Source organism: Cervus elaphus, chromosome 33 (assembly GCF_910594005.1).
Source record: "Cervus elaphus chromosome 33, mCerEla1.1, whole genome shotgun sequence".
NCBI classification, from domain to species: Eukaryota; Metazoa; Chordata; class Mammalia; order Artiodactyla; family Cervidae; genus Cervus; species Cervus elaphus.
Window position 1 is genome coordinate 40,822,782 of NC_057847.1, and position 23,519 is coordinate 40,846,300.

General features: G+C 39.7%; 1 protein-coding gene across 1 annotated transcript in view; it reads right to left on the minus strand.

Moving 5' to 3' along the window:
* Positions 1-9,024: 9,024 nt before the first annotated feature.
* The window catches only part of UPP2 (uridine phosphorylase 2), a 39,434-nt gene continuing 24,939 nt past the window's right edge, over positions 9,025-23,519 (minus strand). The window contains exons 7-8 of the mRNA XM_043894910.1: positions 13,463-13,614; positions 9,025-12,147 (exon numbers count right to left, since the gene is read on the minus strand). Of these exons, the coding sequence (XP_043750845.1) occupies positions 13,463-13,614 (152 nt within the window). The 3' untranslated portion in view covers positions 9,025-12,147. The remainder of the gene's footprint in view (positions 12,148-13,462; positions 13,615-23,519) is intronic.

Here is a 23,519-nt window from a genome sequence, read left to right on the forward strand (position 1 = left end):
CCTAAAACATGCTCTGAATTTGAGGAGATAAAACATACACAGTAAAAGCAGTAGACACGAGAGAACCTCAGAACAAGACGCATCTCACCAGTGTCACTAACGTTTGTAATCCCGCTCCTTAGCTGCTTGGGACATTGGAACAGCTCATGTCTTCTCCATTCCTTCTCTAACCTCCTTTTCCATCTTATACACAGAGATAAGAGAGAACTTAGAAATGAAAGGAAGGGAAAAGGTAAACCAGCTGGGATGGGTCCTAAGGTTTATGTCAAGGAGGAAAGGGAGTTTTATAGTAGACTTACTGCTTGGCATATAAGTTGAAACATGAAACTGGGGTGCCAATACTGAGGACTTCTGTGGAGGCTATGACCAAGATCACCCTCAGAAAACCTCTGTGGAGAAATTGAAAATCTGGTCCTAGAGAATTCCAAGGACAGAGGAGCCTAGCAGGCTGCGGTTCATAGGGCCATGTAGAGTTGGACATGACTAAAGTGACTTATTAGCATTGCATGCACACAGATAGTATTTCACCTTTGAAAGTTATATGACCTCTATTGAAACTACTCAGTTCTGTTGTAGTACAAAAGGATCCAGAGACAATATGTAAACAATGGGCTTAGCTGGGTTCCAATAAAATTTAACAAAAACAGGAGAGACAATTTTGGCTTCCAGACTGTAGTTTGCTGACCCCTGACCCAGAGCAGCCCCTCATTTTGTGTTTGTATTCATCTACTTCTATGATGTGGGCTTCCTCTTTGCTTTCTCTCTGTCTTAAGGACTTCCCTAATTTCTTATGAGCCTAATATGACATTTTAAAGTGGTGCTTTTAGGAAATGGGGATATTAGGAGGTGATTAGGTCATGAAGGTAGAGCCCAAATGAATGGTATTCATGCCCTTGTAAAAGGGACCCCAGAGAGTTCCTTTGCCCCTTTTGCCATGTGATCCTTCTGTACTACAACAAAACTGAGTAGTTTCAACAGAGATCGTATGACTGGCAAAGGTAAAATACTTAATATCTGTGTGCGTGCAATGCCAAGTCACTTCAGTCGTGTCCAGCTCTATGCTACCCTATGAACCACAGCCCACCAGGCTCCTCTGTCCTTGGAATTCTCCAGACAAGAATGCGGGAGTGGGTTGCCATGTTCTCCTCCTGGGGATCTTCCCAACCCAGAGATCAAACCTGCATCTCTTAATGTCTCTTGCAATGGCATGCAGGTTCTTTACCACTAATGCCACCTGGAAGCCCACTTGCTATCTAGCCCTTTATAGAAAAGTTTGCTGACCCCTGTTCCAGAGGCCCAGGGTGAGACTACATAGAGCGAACCGTATGAAACTGAAGCCTGGGCCTTTCGTCAGTACAAAGTGAAGGAGGTGAAATGTAGACTCCCCACAAATGGGACACTTGAAATGACTTTACTCTCTGTAAAAGACTGGACCGAGAGAAAACCTAACTCTTTGCAAAGGACACAGACAAGGAAAGCTGGCAATTCTAAATCACATGATTATGACACATTTGAGACAGAGGTAGAGCCCAAATGAATGGTATTAGTGCCCTTGTAAAAGAGACCCCAGAGAGTTCCTTTGTCCCTTTTGCCATGTGAAGTTTCAGTGAGAAGATGGCCATCTATGAACCAGGAAATGGTTTTTCACCAGACATCAAGTATGCTGGTACAAAACTTGATCTTTTCAGCCTCCAAACCAAGAGAAATACCTTTCTGTTGCTTATAAGTCACCCAGTTTATGGTATTTTTGTTATAGCAGGCCAAATGGACTAAGATAAACATTTGGATAAAGAATGTTTTAGTACAAACTTCAGCTTTGTCTCTTATTAGATCTGTGACCCGAAGCAAGTCACTTAACTTCTCTGTGCCCCAGTTTTCTCACCTATAAAATGATAAAATCATAATACCTCATAATGCAGTGGAGAAGGCAATGGCAACCCACTCCAGTACTCTTGCCTGGAAAATCCCATGGACAGAGGAACCTGGTAGGCTGCAGTCCATGGGGTCGCTAGGAGTTGGATACAACTGAGCGATTTCACTTTCAATTTTCACTTTCATGTGTTGGAGAAGGAAATGACAACCCACTCCAGTATTCTTGCCGGGAGAGTCCCAGGAATAGGGGAGCCTGGTGGGCTGCCATCTATGGGGTCGCACAGAGTCAGACATGACTGAAGCGACTTAGCAGCAGCAGCAGCAGCATAATGCAATATAACAGTGTTGTTGTGAAGATTAAATGAATTAATATTTGCAAAGCATTTAGAAAAGTGGTCAGTGCTGTGCTATTATTATTATCATCAACAAAATCATTCGAAACAGTCTTGACTTTTCATTTTTCATTTCTGTGTTTTAATTATGTCTATTATAGCTTTAATAATTTTAAAGATATTGTCCTTGGCAGTCACTTTCTATATCTCATCAAGTAACTCAAATTCTTGAATATAATTTTCCTGTATTTTATGACCTTTGACTTTGCTTCACATAAAAATTGTTACTTATTGTGTGACTTTTTATCATGAGCTCATATTCAATGAGGATGAATGTTTTTTGAGAATCCCCTGCCACCTAGCTGGGTCTATGTTTCTCCCACATTGATTTGCATTTACTAATGCCAGGGACTTCTCTGTTCCATAACCTAATTTTCTGTTTATATTTTGAAATAGGGTTTCCTTGAATGCAATATAAATTTAAACTCCAAGCCTGAGTAAGGATCAAGAATGAATTTTGGATCTCTCAGGGAATTACATGTTTTTCCTTACTGGTTGCCTAGACAGAGACAGACTATATTCACTAGGATCTCCTGTTCAGGTTGACAGATTTTTTTCTCTTGAGGCTTAGCCCCAACACCTCACTCAAAATGTGTCTACATGAACTTTAGACACCAGGTTAGAGGCTTTAGAACCAAGCCTCCAGGTTATTAGGTATCTGCTCAGGTCACTGCTCTGGCTTGAAGTTTCTTCCTTTTTATTAGCATGTTTTGATTCTCTTCCAGAAATGTTTCATGTAGCTTTTGTAGGTATGTCCAGTTCTTGAGGATATGCAAGCTCTTCGTCTCTTAGAAACCCCAGTAGACTTGCTTCTCACAACATTATTTCACAACTGTCTTCCTTCCTTGTCTCCCTTCCTTCTTAATATTTCATTTTTCATTGTATTATCTTTCCCCATTTCATATCAGTTTCTTTCCTTCACCAGTAGCATATTTCAATCCTAGAGACTTTCATATGTATTATGACAACCTGAAAAGATAAATAACCTTATTAAATGGTCTCCTACCATCATTGAGACACCAAAGCATTTGAACCAAAGGGAATGCATATTGGGTTGATGCAGGCAATTTTCATTTTAAAATCACTGGCTTTCATCTGGTAGGAATATTTCTTGATGTTACTCTTCTCGTCTCTCTTCTGAGTATTTTAGATTTCATCATTCTTTCTGACAGTTATTGATGTGTTAGTATTCTCCTACTCCATTCCTGACTCTGATAAACTGTGCTTTGAAAAATAACCTTGGTTGATTACACTGTTTTGAGGAAGAATGCTCTAACTGGCTAATCCGAAGATTCAGGCCTCCTTAGCAAATATATTCCTATATCGAAGATGAGAACATTAAACAAAATAGTCTGTCTACTGGTAACCATCACCATACCTAGTCCTGGCCCTGACTTCTCACTCACCAAGCAAGCTTCTCAGAGCCACATGACTCCTCCTGTAGAACAGAGAAGCCCATATATATTGATAGGTTGTCAACCAGGAGACCATATAGTATGAACTTTCTTTCCAAAAATTAGTAAGTTAGAATTTGTTGTTATCAAAACCACAATGCAGACCTCAACGAGCTTTCACTTTTTTGTTATAGTAAAATGTACCTACTATAACATTTACCATTTTAACCTTTTCTGAGCATAGAAATCAGTGGTATTAGGTGCATTCACATTGTTGTGCAATGGTCACCACTGTTGTATCCACCTGTAGAACTGTTTTACCACCCCAAACTGAAACTCTGTACCCAGTACAGGGTTCCCCTCAAGTCTCTCATAACCGTCTTCGCATTTGACAGTTCTACGTACAATGCTTGTCCTTTCATGTCTGCCTTATTTCACTTAGCGTCATGTCCTCAAGGTTTGTTCATGTTGCAGCATGTGACAGGACTTCATTGAGCCTTTACTTTTTTTTTTTTTAATTGGAGGATAATCACTTTACAATGCTGTTAGTTTCTGTTGTACAACAGCACAAATAAGCTATATGTACACAGATATTCCCTCCCTGTTGAGCCTCCCTCCCACCATCAGCCCCATCCCACCACTCTAGGTCATTACAGAGCACCGGCTTCTTACTAGCTATCTGTTTTTGCATGGTAGTGTATATATGTCAATGCTACTCTCTCATTTCATCCCACCCTCTCCTTCCCCACTGTGTCCTCAAGTCTGATCTCTGTGTCTGTGGCTCTGTTCCTATATTCACCTGTTTACAGGGCAGAAATAGAGATGCAGACTGATGAACCTACTTTTATTTTCTAATTTTATTTAGTCATTTTTTTGGTTTACTCTTAAAATCTTTTTAAAAAATTTTATACAGTTTTTAAAAGTTTCTTTCCATTTACAGTTATTACAAAATACTGGCTATATTCCCCATGTTGTACAATACATCCTTGAGCCTGTCTTACACTCAACAGTTTATACCTCCCATTGCCCCACCCTTAGATTGCACACATACCCCCACCCCTCCGTAGCCACTAGTTTGCTTTCTCTATCTGTGAGTCAGGTCTTTACTTTACATATATCCTTTGAGGGAAAGAAGATTTTTTATTAGCCACAAAGCCATGGGAAGTTTTATCTAAATGGATACCGAGATCACCGCTGACATCCCTCACTCATCAGCCCTTTAAATGCCATTCTCTCCCACAGCTACTGCTCTGGCTCTGTCATGTTTGAACTTTCCTTAGCCTTTTAGCAAGAGAAAGATTTTGGAAACACATCATTTTCACACGAGAAGGGAATTTTTATTCTGAAATATGTATGCTATTTAACTTATTAGGTGAAATTTGAAGGCACTGACCTTCACAAGTAGGGGAGCTGCCTAGTCTAACAAAAAAATAATGTCTTTGGCAGCCCTAACTTATCTTTAAGGGCTTCCCGGGGGCCTCAGTGGGTAAAGAATCTGCCTGCAATACAGGAGATGCAAGAGATGTGGGTTTAATCCCTGGGTGGGAAAGATCCCCTGAGTAGGAAATGGCAACTCACTCCAGTATTCTTGCCTAGAGCATTCCATGGACAGAGAAGCCTGGCGGACCATCTTTACAGAGGAGTTTATCTTTACTCCATCTCCACCCGCCCGTCCTGCAGTGTTGGAATGTTGTGGGAGGGAATTAGTCACATCTTGGTCACCTCCACCTGCTTCAGTTTTTTGTTATTTTTAATTATTTCCACTTTACTCCTCCTTCTTCTTATCCTGACAGACTACCGATCAGTTCTGCTCTATGTGCTTCAGTCACTTGCCTTTGCCTGGGAATAAGATCCAATCTCCTTACCCCGACTTCTGGGGTCCCACATAGTAGAACCCCAAGCTACCTTTCCAGATCCAGCCAAACAGGATTCTTTACTATTCTTGTATATGTCCTGTATTTTCCTCCTTTGTTTTATTTCACATTTTTTTCCTCTGATGACAAAAGCCTCCTTAGAGTCCTTTCAGAATTATGACCCTGAAATAAAGCTCATCTCAAATATCTACCTTGTGCAAGAAACCCTTTCAAATTTTTCCACCTCTATACCATCATTTTCCTGATAACTTCTTGCATGCAAGGTAAGTTGCTTCAGTCATGTTGGGCTTTGTGTGACCCTATGCACTGTAGCCTGCTCCTCTGTCCATGGAACTCTCCAGGCAGAAACTCTGGAGTGGGTTACTGTGCCCTCCTCCAGGGAGTCTTCCTGACCTAGGGATTGAACCCACATCTCTTATGTTTACCTGCAATGGCAGGTAGATTCTTCACCACTAGCACCACCTGGGAAGTCCAATAACTCCTTAGAACACTCTTATTTCCACCTCTCTTTTCGAGTCTATCCAATTATCTCTGAATTGTAGTTATTCACACCTTTGTTTTAGTGCCTCAAACTTAGTAGAATGTCTGTCCATTGTCTAAAGGAGGTGACTGTGTCTTGCTCTCCCACAACACCTAGAACTGTGATTTGTGCATAGTAGGTCCTTTATATTTGTTCTGTCATTTGCATGCTAGCCAATGGCATTACAACCTTAAATCAATCATGGAACCAGCTCCAGAACAGGTGCAACCTCTGGAGTCCAAGGGGAAAAAGGAGAGGACGGGACCAGGCAGTGTAGGAGACAGATCTGGCTAGTGGGATTGGTGTCCACTGCTGATTATTTACCCAGAGTAAGTGGGACATGGGTAACATTTATTTGCCACATCAGTGGTTTTTGTTGGTTACAATGTTAGGAGAAAATACAAATGCAACTGTCTGTAAACTCAGATGAAAAAGTAAACTCATATGAAAGTAAAAAGAAGGAACCAGATTTTTAAAGATCTGTACTTCCTTTTCTAACAGAGGAGGGGCCAAAATCAGATTACTCAAATGATTTCTGTAACTCTGGAATGCACCCAGTGCTTCACAATGTTAATGACTAAGCTACTGTAGAGAGTAACAGATTTTCTAAGAAACTTTGGAAATTTAGAAAATAAATGAACATGATCTTAAATTACTACCTTTTGGAGGGTAATTTTTGACTCATCCTGTACAAACTAGATGATACTGGTCTCTAGATTGTTTGCCTGATGAATTTTTAAACTATACTTATAAAAATAATGTTTAAATAACATTTAAAGTTTCAGGGGAAAAAGTGATTTTTTTTTCATCTCTGCATTTATTTAGCATCACATCTTTATTTTTACACTTAGTATTGACTAACAAATGTAGTAGCTATACATTTTTTTTTATGGCTCTTTTCAGTTTACTGCATGAAGGTACACTAGTCCAAGTTAAAAGCAGACCCCAAATGGTTACATTATACAGGCTGTGAGAATTTTAAACTTGTGACAAGGGACAGAAGGGAAATTCTACTCATTACAAGGAAATCCTCACTTAAGCTTCAGTGAGCCAAAGCACTTAAAACCCATGAACCTTCAGCCGGTCGTCTTTAGCCAGTCCAGTCTCTACCAGGAGCTGGCATGAAATTTGCCTGCAATGGTACTGTAATTGAACATCCAGAATATGGAGAAGTAATTCAGCTACAGGGTGACCAGCGCAGGAAAAAGTGATTTAATGGTGAGCTTTTGTTCTCAAGTGAAAATTGCTCAGTTTTTAGAAAAATAAGCTGATTCTATATTGAGTAACACTTATTTCGAAGGGTTGAAAAAGCAAACAAGAAATGAGGAAAACCCTTAAGAAGTAAATAATGAATCAGGTTGCAGATTATGAGTATCTTCAGTTATTCATCTTAGGAGACATTGGATGGTAGACCCACTGGCCAAAATTATAGGATTATTAAGAGATAGAGAAAGTCCAGGTAGACTGATGAATTAAATGGTTGTATAGTCTATTTTTTAAAGGGTTAAAGAGAGACCCTAATAACTAAGGGTTGAGTTTGCTTAAGTTTTAATCCTGAGATGAAGATTGTAGATCAAATCCCAAAACAACCTACTCGTGGTATAGACAGACAAATAGAGGCAACAGGATCCGGAGAGGAGCAGTGTGGCTTTATGAAGCTCGGTGCGCCAGACAATTGTAATTTCCTTCCATGACAGGATGAGGAAACATGTAGCTTGGAGGCACGCAATAGAAGCCATTTATCTATCTTTTACTCAAGCTTTCAATTCTATCATACACAGGATGCCCAGCAGCCAGCTAAGAAAATGTAAGTTGAACATTCTGTTTTTCAAGCTGCAAGTCCTGGAGAGTTCCAGGAGAATTTTAAATACAAGTATACAGTCTTGAATAGAAGGTTATATATTTTTTAAAGTACTCTACCAGTTAAGAAGAAACTTACTAACTTCTGTTTTGCAGTAAAAAAAAAAAAAAAAAAATTAGAAAGATCTGCACATAAAATGACTTTAGTTTCTTACATTTTTCCAAATGGTTCTGGGTCCCCAGATGTATCTTGGAGGCTGTATTAATGGGCCCCAGCAGTAACTAGATGGCACAATTAAACTAGGGAACTGAGAGAATTTACTGAACTATTTACAAAAGGGTGAGCAGGATTTAGGGAACAGCAAAGGTGGTGTAGCCGGAACAGCTGTTACCAGCACTGAAGTGAGGTGTCTGGAAGGGAGCGATAACCAGAACATCAAGGACAGCACTCTAACTAGGGTCACCCAGAAGGACTGGGGCCTGTGGCAGGCCATGCGGGTATCCTGCCATGACAGATTGAGGAAGGTGTGCAAACCCATGAATTAGATGCAAACTCAGAGTTACATGTGTGCATATGCCTTTTTCTGTGGAGTTGGCCCATAGATTGCTATCAATGGTCTCCTAAATGAATCCAAATGTTAAGAGCTATGTTTTTAAAAGAAGGATATAAAATTTAAACTCACTTTGTTGTATTTCTGAAGGTGATAGCTTTTAGTCCTTGTTAAGTACCTACGTAGTGCAGAGCACTTACTAACACTCTGTAACTATTCTATAACTGTATAAAAATAAGACAGGAAAAGTTAATGAGTATATTTTGGACCAAAGATTGAGTTTTACTAAGATTGCCTCGTGTGTCAGTTGTCTGGTGTGTTTGGCAGTGAAATGTGGAGCGGAGGAGCTGAACTGGCTGGTAATGATCTCACATAGAAAATTACGCTGAATAATATACACATGTTATTCTGAAAGGTTGGTCAGGGGATAATATTTAGGCAAAATTAAGTTGACAGGCAGTCAGCTATGTATTTGCATTAACTGATCAATTGATCGTGGTTGTTTTTGTTTGTTTGTTTATGGGGTTATATATACATATATATATGTATACACATGTAATTCATATATGTGATATGTATCTTAGCTGTGGGTGCCATAACAAAATACCAAGGACTGAGTGATTAAAGAAATATAACAGAAGTTTATTTTCTCGTAGTTCTGGAAGCCAGGAGTTCCAGATCAAGATTTCAGCTGATTCCATGTCAGTTGAGAGCTCTCTTCCTGGCTTGCAGATGGCCACCTTCTCACTGCATCCTCACATGGACCTTTCTCAGTACATATGTACAGAGAGAGAAAGACAGTGAACTCTCTGGTGTCCCTTCTGATTAGCACACTAATTCTATCAGATAAGGGTCCCATCCTGTGACCTCAATGAACCTAATTCCTTATAGGCCCCATTTCCAAACATAGCCACAGTATAGGGTGAGAAATGCAATGTAAGATTTTCCAGGCATGAATACTAGAGTGGGTTGCCATTTCCTTCTCCAGGGGATCTTCCTGACCCAAGGATCGATCCCGGGTCTCCTGCATTGTAGGCAAACACTTTACCATCTGAGCTATCAGGGAAGCCCAAGAATTAGGTGAGGGGAACACAAAAATTGAATTGATAGCAATATATATAGAGAGAGATATAAATTATGTATAATTAATCCACTTTTATTATGTGTTAGGCACTGTGCACATTGCTGGGGATATAAAATGGTTAATATACTGTTTCTTTTTTCTGTGAGAATGCTAAGAAACTACTCCTTTAGCAAATTTCAAGTATACAATACAATGCTAAACTATAGTCACCATACTGCATATCAGATCCTCAAAACTTATTCACCTTATGACTAGAAATTTGTATCCTTTGACCACTTAGACCAACATCTCCCCTTTTCCTGCTCCAGCTCTTGGTAACCACCATTCTATTCTCTGTTTCTATGAATCTGATTTTTTGGGGGGATTCTACATATAAGCAATACCATACAGTATATGTCTTTCTCTGTCTGGTTTATTTTATTGGTATAATACCCTCCAGTTTCATCCATGTTGTTACAAATGGCGGGATTCCTCCTCTTTTTATGACTAAATAATATTCCATTGTGTATATATATGTATATATTACACACATATATATAACACATTTTCTTTGTCCATTCATCAGTCAACAGACACACATACTGTTTCCATAGGTTGGCTAATGTATATAACTATGTGAGGTGATGGATATATTAATTAACTTGACTGTGGTAATCATTTCAGAATGTAAGTATCATAAATGTATGTATCATAAATCATCATATTGTACACTTGAAAATATTAGAAAAAAAGGATACTGTTCCCATTGAGGAGTAAGAATCAAGTAAAAGAGCTTGATCTGTATATAACTCTTCCAATGAGGTCATCATCAAAAGGCTTCTAGAAGTTCATCTGGAGGAGCGCCAGCTAGATCCACAGACTATTCATTCTTTTATTTTTTTTTAAATCAGTGTCTTTTGACCCAGGCTGCACATCATCAGAGGAAATTATTAAAATAGGGCTTCCCAATCCCAGTCTGAGAGACTCCCATTTAGCTGGTTTGAGGTGGGGCCCCGGTGTTTTTTGAAGGCTTTTCCGATATCCCAACGTGCACCAGTGTTGAGAGCGACCTGGAGTAAAGGCATTGATGTACACACCTCTCCCCCTCCCCGCCTCCCTCACTCACCACTACACTACACTCTAGCCTCTTAGAATCATGGCTAGTTTGTTCTTCTCCTGATGAGTAGTTCACATTTTATCTTAGAGGCGCTGTAAATGTTTTCTCTTTATGAAGCAACTGCTGGGCAACCCAGAGCCAATTCAGGACCTACTGTCTGCCACTGCATGGGCTATATGCAGTGCACCATGGTATTAGCTTCAGGATTTGTGTCAGTGGTGGCCCTTCCCTTCCCTTCCCTTTTTCTTTTCTTCCCCCCATTATGGCTAGTTTATACTATCTTGATGTACCTAAATTTATCCTTATAAATTGTCTCTTATTCTTCTGGGGGAAAAGGAGAGATACGGATTTATAACGAATGAATGAACAAAGGAAAAACATACCAAAATTGCATGGAAACACCCATAAATAGAAATAATCAGAGGAATTTTTGCAAGTCTAAGTGTTTCTTGAACTGACTGCTAGGAGGGCAAGACTGAATGAGTTTGCAGAAGGTGAGGTTAGGAGTGAGGTGAAGAGGTGGTTCCTAGACTTAGGACAGGCATAGGTGAGTAGTGGCTGAATGCCTGCAGTGGATAACACTCCATGGCAGTCAAAGGGTAGAAAGGAAACAGGAGCCTCCCAAATGAAGCTGGGCATCCATTACCCAAGTTCACATAAAAGCATAAGTGTTCTCAAAACAGCATATAAATGAGAACACATTGATATCTAAGGAACTAGGTATGATGAATCAAGGGGGAATTAAGCTTGGAGATCTTCCTAAAGAGGGTGAATTTGGGGTTTGATTTTAACAGAGGGGAAAGTCACGTACTATAGGAGAAAACAAGAAGTTCTAGACATCACCACAACTCTACACTGATGATGCAGAGAACTCTCTACCTCACAAAGTGGGATGTGATGGGAGGAAGCCAGGGAGAGCTGAGCTGACAAGGGACTGAATAAGGAGAGGATGGGTTTGCAAAGATTAGAGGCATTTTTAGTGAAAGTTTGTAAGGGAAATGTTTGAAGAGAATACATTCTTCACTTAAATGAAGCACCTAGAATGAGATAGGCACTTTTTGGGTGCTTGGGATACAGCAGTGAATAAGACAAATGTAGTGTTTGTCCTCGTGAATCTCATAGTCTAAACACATTAAAGACCCAAATCTCAACACAATTGCAAGCTGTCATGAATACTTTAAAGAAGCTATGGAGGGTGCTGTGGGAAGCTATGGGTGAAGCTGGGAGGAATCTGGTTTGAGGACAGGGAAGGCTTTTCACTGGAGCACAGGTTGGAAAAACGTCTTAGAATCAATTAATAGGCATGTGATTGATTGGATGTAGGAATAAAGGAGGCAGAATCATCAAAAAGGTTTCCGAGGTTTCTGGCATGTGTGCACACATGCATACACCCCACACAGGAGCTGAGAGGAGGATTAACTGTGAGTATTTAATTCTCTCTCTCTCTCCCCCTATAACCTCTTCTTCTCTCAATAAAAAGGAAAATAAGATTTTCCAGGAACAGACAGATAAAAGTTCAAATTGAAGGCTTATGGAGAACACTCTGAAGTACTTTCCACTTTGTCTGAAAAAAAAAAAATGAAACACAGTGAAAACCCCACTAATAACTACAATGTCATTCTACCTTACTTTTAGTTCTAACGATGGTATTTAATGGTCAATTATTGGGACGGCTTTAAAAACACTCCAAGCATAACTGTTACCAAAAATGTTTCCAGACTGATGTTCCTCTCTGGGGATTGTTTACTGTCATTGATTACAGTAGGCAAAAAATATCAAGGTTGGGATTAAACTTTATTTGAGGCACAACAATATAAATATATGTATACAACATTATGTACTGTTCAAGATTGTAAGCCATCCTCCAACCATCCTCCATCCATGCCTCCCAACTCCTAAGTGTATCATCTTTAGAAGAACTGCCCCCTCCAAGCAGCATCAATTCATACAAAGCATGTTGTACCCTCCAAGTGGCACCATATGCCTGCCAGAGGGTCAAACTGAATAGGCGGGGCAGGGTGCAGGCAAGACCACTTCAAAGTCACACAAAAGGATGACTTTAACATCTTGAACTCAAGTCTAAATTCAGCTGTTATTATTCCTCAGCCTATGAGGTTAATATTGAAATGAAATTTAAAAAATACAGCCCGTTTGAAATGCATTTCCTTAAAAGAAAAAATTGTTAGAAAATAGTTTAATCGTGTGTGATTTGGGAAGAAAAATGAAGATCTTTCTTTACATTCCCAAAGGTTTTCATCTGAAAATCAATGTGTGATCTAGAGTTTTTACAGCTTGTGATAAAATCACAAACATGGGCAAACCTCAGCCTCTAATCCTATTCTGTGGTGCACTAAAATCCTGCAGGGGGAAAAAAATGAAGTATGGTCCTATTTCCCTATGCGAAGCTTTTTCATAGAGACCTACATTACACTGACACTTTTTTTCTGTAAATATTTTGAATGTGCATGATCAATTTCTGTCACTTGTCCAACACCTAGAAGTGCCTGACAACATCCTAACATGAATTTCTGGATTGGTTTCAGAAGCAGAGTGACGGATAACTGTATCTACAAGTGGTTGATCTATTTTGATGTGAACTTAATTAATGCTGCATATGAAACTCCAAATGTCACAATACAGTTTTACAATTTTAATTATTAGACTGACTAACTCATTTTAAAATGAAATTTGAACTTAATTTAATGTAAGTTATTAAATTCTTTTCAACAAATTCATGTTTAAGAGAAAGGGTTTTATAAAATCACTCAATTATGATTTTACCATGTGAATGAGAACTATATAAAAATGCCACAAATAATATATGACTTCAGCATCATGACTGGAACTAGGAATTTGCAGAGAAGGATTGAGCTGCCCACCTATGATGTCTGGTCACATAATCCAAGCCGCTGTTTAATGAACTTGGAGATTAGGAGCTGAGGCCTTTTCTGGTACTCCACGAGAACATCGTGGGGAGAGTTGATCTGGTCACATTCAAGTCTGTTGAGAAGTGTCACACAGACCACAGCAGCTGGAAAAGTAAACAAGACCATTACTGACCAAATGGGTTTATCTTTCTTACAGAAACGTTACCTGGACACTCCCCACGTCCCCGGCACACGGGCTGTGTCTTATTTTCCCTATTGTGTGAACGCAACCCACTGAACCCACTAGACTTCTATGTTATAATTCAGGTTTCTGTGGACTCCCATCAAACACTCCATCTAAATAGATTAATTGAAACAGTTGTCAGTACTCTCCCTTCTCCTTTCCCCTACAACTGGGTAGGTGAAGGCTCAGAAAAGCTTTGTATTCAAGACAAGAACAAGGAAGGATCTTTGCCATTCAAGACACACAAACCTCCAGCTTTCTATCCCATGTCCAGTTCTTAGAGCAGGCTTTTCTTTCTTGAGGATATAACTAGAGAGCTAGCCATTTTTCCTGAGATGACATTTTACTCCTTGATCCAATATTTGAGTGTGCCTGCTGGAAAGGGAAGTAACCAGAGAAGAGATATGAACAGCCTTAAAGGCAAGACCTGACCCTTTTGAAATTTGAGAAAAAAAGTGAAACAATATGCTTAAACATAAGAATCAGTTCAGTGAAGGAGCACATTTATTAGCATTTAGTTTCTAAAGAATGATGACAAAATCTTGTGATAATTGCAAAACTAAGGGGAAAGAACAAGCATCTTTCTTTTCTAATAAATGAAAGTTTCACTTTTGATAAGTCACCAACATCTTTGATTTGTTCCATCAAGAACTCGAGAGAAACACTGAGTACCCTACAAATTTTTTTATTGCCAGTTTCACATGAAATATTTGATTTCAAGGACTATGGTTACATACACTGAAATCAGTGACAGTCACTTTAAATTGATAGCAGTATCATAATCTCTATGTTCATCTGCATTATTTAAAGAAGGATTTCAGTGGATCTGAGATTAGATGTAGCTACCTTCACAAGCTTTGAGGTCATGAAGATAAATTTGGGTATGAAGGCAATATTTATTTCTTTGACTTCTCTGCTATCTCAGACTTCTGGATTTCAGAAGGAAAAATGGACTGTAACTATAATAGGTGCTATCTTTTTTGTTTGGTTTAGCTCTTGTTAGATGCTGGGTATTTACGATACTGTTTAGACCTCATTGCTGTTCCATAAGCTAACTATTATTCTTAGCCTCTTTTGACAAATGATGAAATGAGGAATTAGGGAGGTCAAAAGGTCCAGGAGGACAAGCTAGTAAATAGCCAATCAACTCCCCACTTCATAGACTGCTGAGAAGACTCCTTTTCCTCCCATCCCTCTTCTACTGAGCTGGCACATGGCAAACCATAAGGCAGACCTGTCCTGACCTACCAGTCAAATTGACTCTCCTGTTCAGTGAACTGTGACAAGCAGTGAAAATATCCAACTGAAACTGAGTCAAATATTTCCTCACCTAGGACCCTATTTATTCAAAAATCATCCGGTTGTAAAGCAACTTGGCCCAACAGGTAAACAAGCAAACGGAAGGGCTAGAAACTTCCTCAGCTTTTCAAGTTAATGATCAGCTAGTCTGTGAAGGCTGACATGGGCTGGTGGTAGCAGAGAAAAGATGAAAGTCCTTCTCTAATCCTTCACTTGGCAGAGAGATAAAAGGAAACTCGTGCTTGTCAAGGAGCAAGAGCTGACTTTACTAAACATCTTCTCCAGGGATTTCATGGGTCGTGCCAAAGAGGGACAAGAACAGGTCACCGTGATCTCAGTGGTTTTCTTGACACTGGCAGACCAATTACCAAGCAGCTTGTAATAATCTTGTCATCTAAAATTACAATTTCCACAAGCAATTAAAAGGGACTAACTTACCCAAAACAATTTTTCAGAATTAAGCCTGACAGTTTTGCCACCATAATCCTCTTATTGGGCAGGGAGGATGTCCCTGTGGAGGGACATTTAGTTACCTAGCTGTCACCAAGGAGGTTGTCAGCTAAGTGACCTCAGGCTGCAATGGGATGGGAACACACCAGTGTCAACATGGAGCTCAATCCACTCAGAGCTGCACCAGGAACTCCCAGTGATTCTCAACTCTTTGATCCTTAATTTTTTTTCTTTTTTTTTTTTTTTTTTGGCCCTTTGCAAATCTGATAAAAGCTGTAACAGGAACCTCTCTTCAAAAAAATACACATGTGCATATACACATAAAATATTGGGTTGGTCAAAATGTTCATTCAGATTTTCCCATGTATTATGGGAAAACCTGAACAAACATTTTGGCCAATCTAGTATTTGTGTATTGGAGAAGGAAATGGCAACCCACTCCGGTATTCTTGCCTGGAGAATCCCAGGGACAGAGGAGCCTGGTGGGCTGCTGTCCAAGGGGTAGCACAGAGTCAGACATGACTGAAGCGACTTAGCATGCATGCATGCATTGGAGAAGGAAATGGCAACCCCCTCCAGTATTCTTGCCGGGAGAATCCCAGGGACAGAGGAGCCTGGTGGGCTGCTGTCCAAGGGGTAGCACAAAGTCAGACACAACTGAAGCAACTTAGCAGCAGCAGCAGACTTATAGAATTAGGAGTGAGGAGTAAAAAGGACAGTTAAGCTGTATTTTATAAAAAAGCAATTATCAGTTAAATTATTTGCACACTGATATTTGAGAACTATTGCCTTAAAGACTTTAAATTTTACCCCTAATTAAATCACATGAAAACAAATGTTCATACCTGCCCCCTAGCACTTTAGATTCCCAAAGAAATGCTGGATTAGAACCAAGATTTAATATTAACTTCTATCAAAAATTGTCCCATATCTTTTATGAAAGTGTTACTAAAGACACTGTCAATGTAATACAGTTGATCACTTACATTTAACATTTGAATAAATTTTTATGACAAACCTCAAATGCTTTCTTTTACAAGATAATGAATGCTGTATTACTCAAAGAGTCTCTATTTTCAACCTGGCTTCTAGGAAACTCAGACTACTCATATGTAGTCTTGCCCTTCTAGGTAACTCTTTGCTATTGAGAACATCCATTCGCTCCCTTAACTATATGCCTCTTATTTTGTTTACTTTTGCTTAAATTTATTTATACATTCATCTTTTATTGAAAGCTGCTGCTCATGCCTTTTCAAAAAATAGGGAAAGTATAGGTAATCTGTCAATAGATAAATATGTTACTCTTTTACACCTTATGGAGTAGTGTAGAAAGTGGGAACAAAGAGGCAGGAGATATCAGGGCTAGTCCATCATCGTTTTGATCTAGCTGTGCTTCCTTTGACAGGTTACTTTTTACTCTCTGAGTTTTATTCTCTGAGAATGGAGCAGGTTGGACCTCAAAGGTCTCGCCCAAGCCCACCCCCTCAGCATCTGTGTCTCACATTATCTTGGTGGGAGGGCCATGCTGTCCTCTCCTGGAGATCCAGGTTCAACCTTAGGAACTTGCACTTCTGTTGGATGCTGGACCTCCAAGCAGAGCTGTGTCAGGATGGGCAGAGGATGGAAACTGCTGTGCTGGGGTTGGGGGCTCCAGCAGGGACAATTCCTCACTGGGGTCACAGATGGAGAGAGGCAGGTCATGGGTAACGCTATCACAGAAAAAGTTGGATCCATGGATCCAAATCATTCTCTAATGGGTGAGTGTGTTGGTACAAGGCAGGCAGAAGTAGGATAGAGGACAGGAGAGTAGAATTAAAATAAATCAAACAAAATTTTAGACACTGACCTTCATTAAAAATATGTAAAAACCAGCAAAACAAGAAGAAACAATTAAAAAAAATTTACCTTTATAAGCATAATAAATTAATTACTTATCATTTGTGTCTGATTTCCCAAATACACTGGCTTATTTTCTTGGTGAAATAATGTCTATACTTAAAACTGAATAAGTATCAATGTGATGCTTTACTTGATTTCAACACTATTTTGATATATGATTAACCTTTACGGGCTTTGCTTTCTGAAGTAGCACAACTATCTGCTCACAACGTATAAAATAGAAAAATCTGCACTTATTTTTTTGTTTCCTGTGAATAGAGACTCTGAACCTTGTGTATCCATCGGAGGCTGCCGGGAAGACACAGCAGGGCATGGTGCAAAGGGGCCTCAAGTCAGAGAGAGGTCAGTTCCAGTTCCAGTTCAACTACTTCTTATTTACTGTGAGAACTTGGGAAAGTTGTTAGCCTCTCTGAGCCACAGTATCTCTCAGCAGATACTGTGAGGTTGAAGAGCTGCAATGGGTCACCTTTTGCTTTTGTATAATAATAATTCAAAACGCATTTTTGAGTTAAGAAATAACTCCAGCTCCAGACTGAGTATAATCTTTAATCCTTGTTGTAATATCTTGTTTACTCTATCAATGATCATCCTGCAGTTCCCAGAGTCCAATAGCCTTAATTTTTGGGATCAGCAGATGAATATAATATGCACTTAAAGTCAGGATTCTGCTCCCTTTCATCAAACTGTAGTAAAGTAATATTATGAAGACTGAATTTATCCCCAAAGTTCCCAGTATATGTCAAAAGAAATAACAGTGAATTCTTCCTTTATCCTAAAGAAAAACCACTGTGAGTGCTGCCAAAAACTAAAGACAAAGAAGATTTAAGTGAACCTAATCTTGGATAAATACTAGGTTTCATATATTGTCATGCAAGCAAGCATGTGTCAAAAGGCAGCCAACACTGTCTTTTAAAGATGGATAAAAACTGAATATATCACAAGTTCCCAGTGCAAAAGGATTATCATCTTTAACCAGAATGTTAGGGGTTTTAATTAAAGTAGATTTTGTTTTAAGAGATGGAAAGATGTGTGCATATTATAGAACCATAGATGAATATACTTATACAGCATTGTACAGTGGGTTTACATGGTTCTGAAGCTTTAGCCTTTCAAGGTAGAATAATTTTGTGAAGACCACTATTTCCCTCACTTAAATCTTTGTTAAAACTACAATGGACTCCACTATTCTTTTTCAGCATAATGAGATCAGGATAACAACAGTGATGTAGAGATGTCCATGGCTCCATTTCAAGTAGTTTGCCCATCTAGCAGATATTAGGAGATATAGAAGTATTATATGAGCCTTATAGCAAAAGGATGCTTAACTTTATAAGGTTTTGCCACTTCCTACTGGGACGAGTATGAAGCATTCCAGAGTCCTTTAGACAATCCCAAGCCATAAATGTAGCTGAATAACGAGGAACCAATTGAGTCTGTTATAGCTATCTTCTATGGTCTATAGAGGTCGAGTAGTCATTCTTTTTATTCATTTAGCAAATATTTATTGAAAGACCATATACAGATATTATTCCAAGTGCTAAAGATATAGCAAGAAAATGACAGTATTCCTGTTCTTGTACTACTTATGTTGTAATGGAGATAGATGCTAAATATGTATCGCCATGTATTAATACATGCAAAATTATATGTAAGTTACTATATAAAGAAAAAAGAAATGTTGTTTGGTTTAGTGGTAAATATGATACAGAGAAATGAGGTAGAAAGAGTGAATGAGTAAGTAGAATGAATGAGAATGAGTTTAGTTTAGGTAGTCATGCAAAATGTCCCTGATGAAGTGAGAATTACGTCCCTTAATGTAAGTGAGATCTTACATGAATTGTAAAGAAGTGCTAGTCCATGGGGTCCCAGGACCTCCTTGTCCTGGTGAATGCAGAAAGATCTGTTTTTGCACTAGTCCATATTCAATGAGTGACTCCTCTGAGTTAGAACAATGATCCTCTAGAAGACTCTTGTTCAAATAAAATATTATTTATAAGCTGAAACCATTAGGCATCATTGCCTTAGTATGAAGCCAGTCATCTGGTACTACTAAAGGGACCTGAAAGGCCATTAGAGAAGGCCATCTGGAGACACATGGGGAATGGGACGTTGCTGACAGTGGGAGCAAGATGGAAGGGGAGGGGGAACAGGCCTGGGAGTCTTGAGCTTTTGGTGCCAGATGAAACGTATTTTCCAGTGTTGCTTACCATTAGTATATAACCTCCCTGATGAGTATGTTAAAGCAGCCATTTGTGAAGGCTCTCGCAGCCCTTCCTCAAATGACGCTTTTCCAGCTCATACAGAGCTTTTCCAAGCTTCATTCACTGCGTTTGGGGTAGGATGTAATGAAGTGGGGATGAAAGATGGGAACGTGGCAGAATCATATGCATGGGGTTTTGGTCTGTGTCCTTGGTGGTTGACCTTCCAGGGGTTGATCTTCCTGTACCAAGAATTCATCTTTGGAAACAGTGGTGTCTGAGGGAGATAAAGAGTCCCTGTCACCAAGAAAAAATTTGGACAGAAATACTCCCAAGAACTACAGAATTACATACTTAACAGATACAACCTTTAGTGTGAATGTTGGCAGCCGAGAAGGGATCTGCTCAAGGAAAAGGCTCCATCAGTGGCCTGGAAGACAGCTATTGGCAGGCTGAAATCAGCTACCAACAGCTTCAATAGCAGCAGAAAAGGGGAAACACAGCAGAGGGCAGGAACTAGAGCAAGCTAGAGAGGAAAGAGCCTAGGAGGGTACCTGCAGGTGGCAGAGAGAGCAAGGTCACAAGGACTTGTGGCAAGGGCAAAAACTTCCTCACAACAGAGTAACTTCTCTGAGGTTTTGGCAACATTTCAAAGAGAGAAAGACTGGGGTCCAGTGTTCACAGCCTAGAACTCTCTCTGACTGCCTCTTAAGAAAGAACTGATGGTCATCACCAAACATCAGGGCAGCAGTTCGTGACCTGGCACGTTGTGTTTGATTAAATTGGTTACCAAATTTTCCTCCATCTGCATATTTGATGAGGCGTGACTCAAGTGACCACTTGCTATTTCCATGAGAAAGAAATGTGAGGAAACATTTCCTGGAGCAGAAATAATCTGAATCCAGGTGTTCCTGCAGGTCATGTGCTGGCTAGGCTGCTGCTCAGAAAAGGGTGAGTTACTCCCAGCTAGGGCTCCCAACCTCACTAACTTGTGGAAGGAAAGCAGACATTATTGCTTCCCTGAAAGTGGGTATTAATGATGGCCTTCTAAAGAGGACAAGGATGCAACTGCATCCTTCACTCATATGTTACAAGTATTTGTGTGTGCATTCATTCTGCGATGAGCGTAATGGTTCTACAATTAATCTCTTCTTGTGACTTACAACTTCTAAGATGTGCTTTTAGAAATGTTACCACATACATTTTGTTTGTAGCTTTGTATATTAAAATTAGGTGACAATAAGGACAAATACTAGAATTAAAATTCTACCTGTGATCAAGTAAATCATTATCGGGCTATAATTCTTTGCTTCTTTGAAGATTTCTTCTTTGGTTCTGGGACACTAGACTCTCCAGGTGTTCTGAAAATTGCACTGACCCCTCCTCCTTAGTTTCTGCTAGATCTCCCTCACCTGCCCTAACTTTTTCATCGGTTTCCACGTTGATTTGCTTTGTCATCTCATTCATTGCGGGACTTTGAATGCTACCTACATGTTGTCAACTTACAACTTTCTTTCTTTACTTCTCCAGTCCAAACTTGACACCTAAACTCAAGATTGATAAACCCACCTGCTTATTTAACCTCTATTTGATGTCTACTACAGTACCCCCAGGACTTCCCTGATAGCTCAGTTGTTAAAGAATCTGCCTGCAATGCAGGAGACCCTGGTTCAATTCCTGGGTCAGGAAGATCCACTGGAGAAGAGATAGGCTACTTACTCCAGTATTCCTAGGCTTCCCTTGTGGCTCAGCTGGTAAAGAATCTACCTGCAATGTGGGAGACCTAGGTTCGATCCCTGGCTTGGGAGAAGGGAAAGGCTACCCACTCCAGTATTCTGACCTGGAGAATTCCATGGACTGTATAGTCCAGGGGGTCACAAAGAGTCGGACACGACTGAGCAGCTTTCACTTTCACAGTACCCCTAAAGCCCCACCCAATTTTCTCTGCCCCAATTGTGATAACTCCATCCTTTCAGCTGTTCAGGCCCAAAGCCTGGGAGTTGATCTTCACTCCTGTGTTTCTCTCCAAATTCACATCACATTGTCAACAAATCTTGTTGGGTTTGCTTTCAAGCTATATCTAGCATGATTTCTTCTCACTTTCTCGATTATGGTTCATATATCCCTAGACTATGGTATCAGCCGTCCTTTTTCCCTGCTTCTGCCATGGACCCCAGTAGGCTCTTCCCAGATCAGCAGCCAGTGTGCTCCTGTTCAAAGGCAAGCCAGATCCCATCACTTCTCCATTCAAAGGCCTCCAATGGCTTCTCATGTTGCTCCGAGTGAAAGTCACAGTTCTCATGGGGACCACCCAGGCCTCATTCACTCCATCCCTACCCTCTCCACTGCTGTCCCTGCCCTCCAGACACACTGGTCTCCCTGTGTGTCCTTCACGCTCTGAATGCTCCTGCTTGGCAGTCTTAGATTTGCATTTCCCAGACTGCTTTGCCCAGGCACCCATGTGGCATTTTCCTGAGTGGCACCTTCTCCGTGCACCCTTCCCTATTTTAATTCATGGTTTTCCTCCCTACCTTGGTTGCCCCTGCGCCTTTCCCTGCCTTATTTTTTCACCATCATGCTCCTCAGCATCTAACACACTACTGTATTGTTATAGATAACTCTTTGTTGTTATTTCTCTCCCCTCTAGACTCCTCAAGGGCAGAGATTCTGTGTCATCCTCTGCTGTGTCCATACTGCCTGGGTGCTCAGGAAACCAGTTGATGCCTAGGAGAAAGTTCTTCCTTCTTTAGGAAGACAATGATTGAGACAAATCTTATCAGCCAAAAATTTGATTTAAAAACCAGGCTTCTTGTATTGTGCCATGCTATAAAACACATTTGAATAGATGACATTTTTATGGACTCTTATGAAAAAAGATAATTGCCATGTGAAAAACAAAACTAGGCATTCTTTTTTTTTAACTCTCTAAAACCATGGAAATATTAGAACTTTATTAACATTTTTCCTAGCTAACTTACTACACTAATATTTTCTAACTTTTCATTGTATTTTATTTTTCCATTTATTTTTATTAGTTGGAAGCTAATTACAATATTGTAGTGGTTTTTGTCATACATTGACGTGAATCAGCCATGGATTTACATGTATTCCCCATCCCGATCCCCCCTCCCACCTCCCTCCCCACCCCATCCCTCTGGGTCTTCCCAGTGCACCAGGCCCGAGCACTTGTCTCATGCATCCAGAAAACTAGGCATTCTTAAAAAAAAAGTTGCTCCAATGTTTTCTTGAACATCATTATTCATATTTGGGGACTGCTTGCCATTCAAAAATACTATTTTAGATGATGCTATTTAGCCTTAGATCTGAGGCTTTCATAGCCAAGTTAATATATAACATTTAACTAACTTTGCAGCTTTACCTTTTCCATCAGTTAAGCTTGATTTTTTATCTAGAAGATGAGTATGAAAATAATTCATATTTGACTTCATAATGCCATTCTCCACCCAAAGAAGCAGAGCTTCTTGGAGAAATGGATGATTCCAGACCTGAGGCAAAGACAATGCAAGTGATGCCTAAGAGGTAAGAGAATTATGTCAAAAAAGGACAAAAGAGTGTGTTAGAAGAGACTCTTCCTAGCCAATTTTGGGATAATTTGACTATCAAAAAGAGTTAACGACAGAAGCTGTATATACACACTGCTTTGAACAAAATCGGCAAGACAATAACTCCCTGTCACCAAAGAGAGAGAGAGAGGAGTGTGAGAAAGGAAGCCTCTTTTTGAAAAATACCAGCTAATAAATGTTGGAGGAATGATGGAATTAGAAAATCAAAATTATCAAAATGCCAAATTATTATCCCCGAGGTAACTTGTTACTTACAAAGAGAAAGCATTAATTTTTCAATGGAGAGAGATGACAGTTACCACTTGAACCAAGTGATGCAAAATTACTAATAGTAGAATATCTTCACCTTACCTTTCTCTGATATGGAGCAAGGGAAACTAATGTGCATAGTTTAC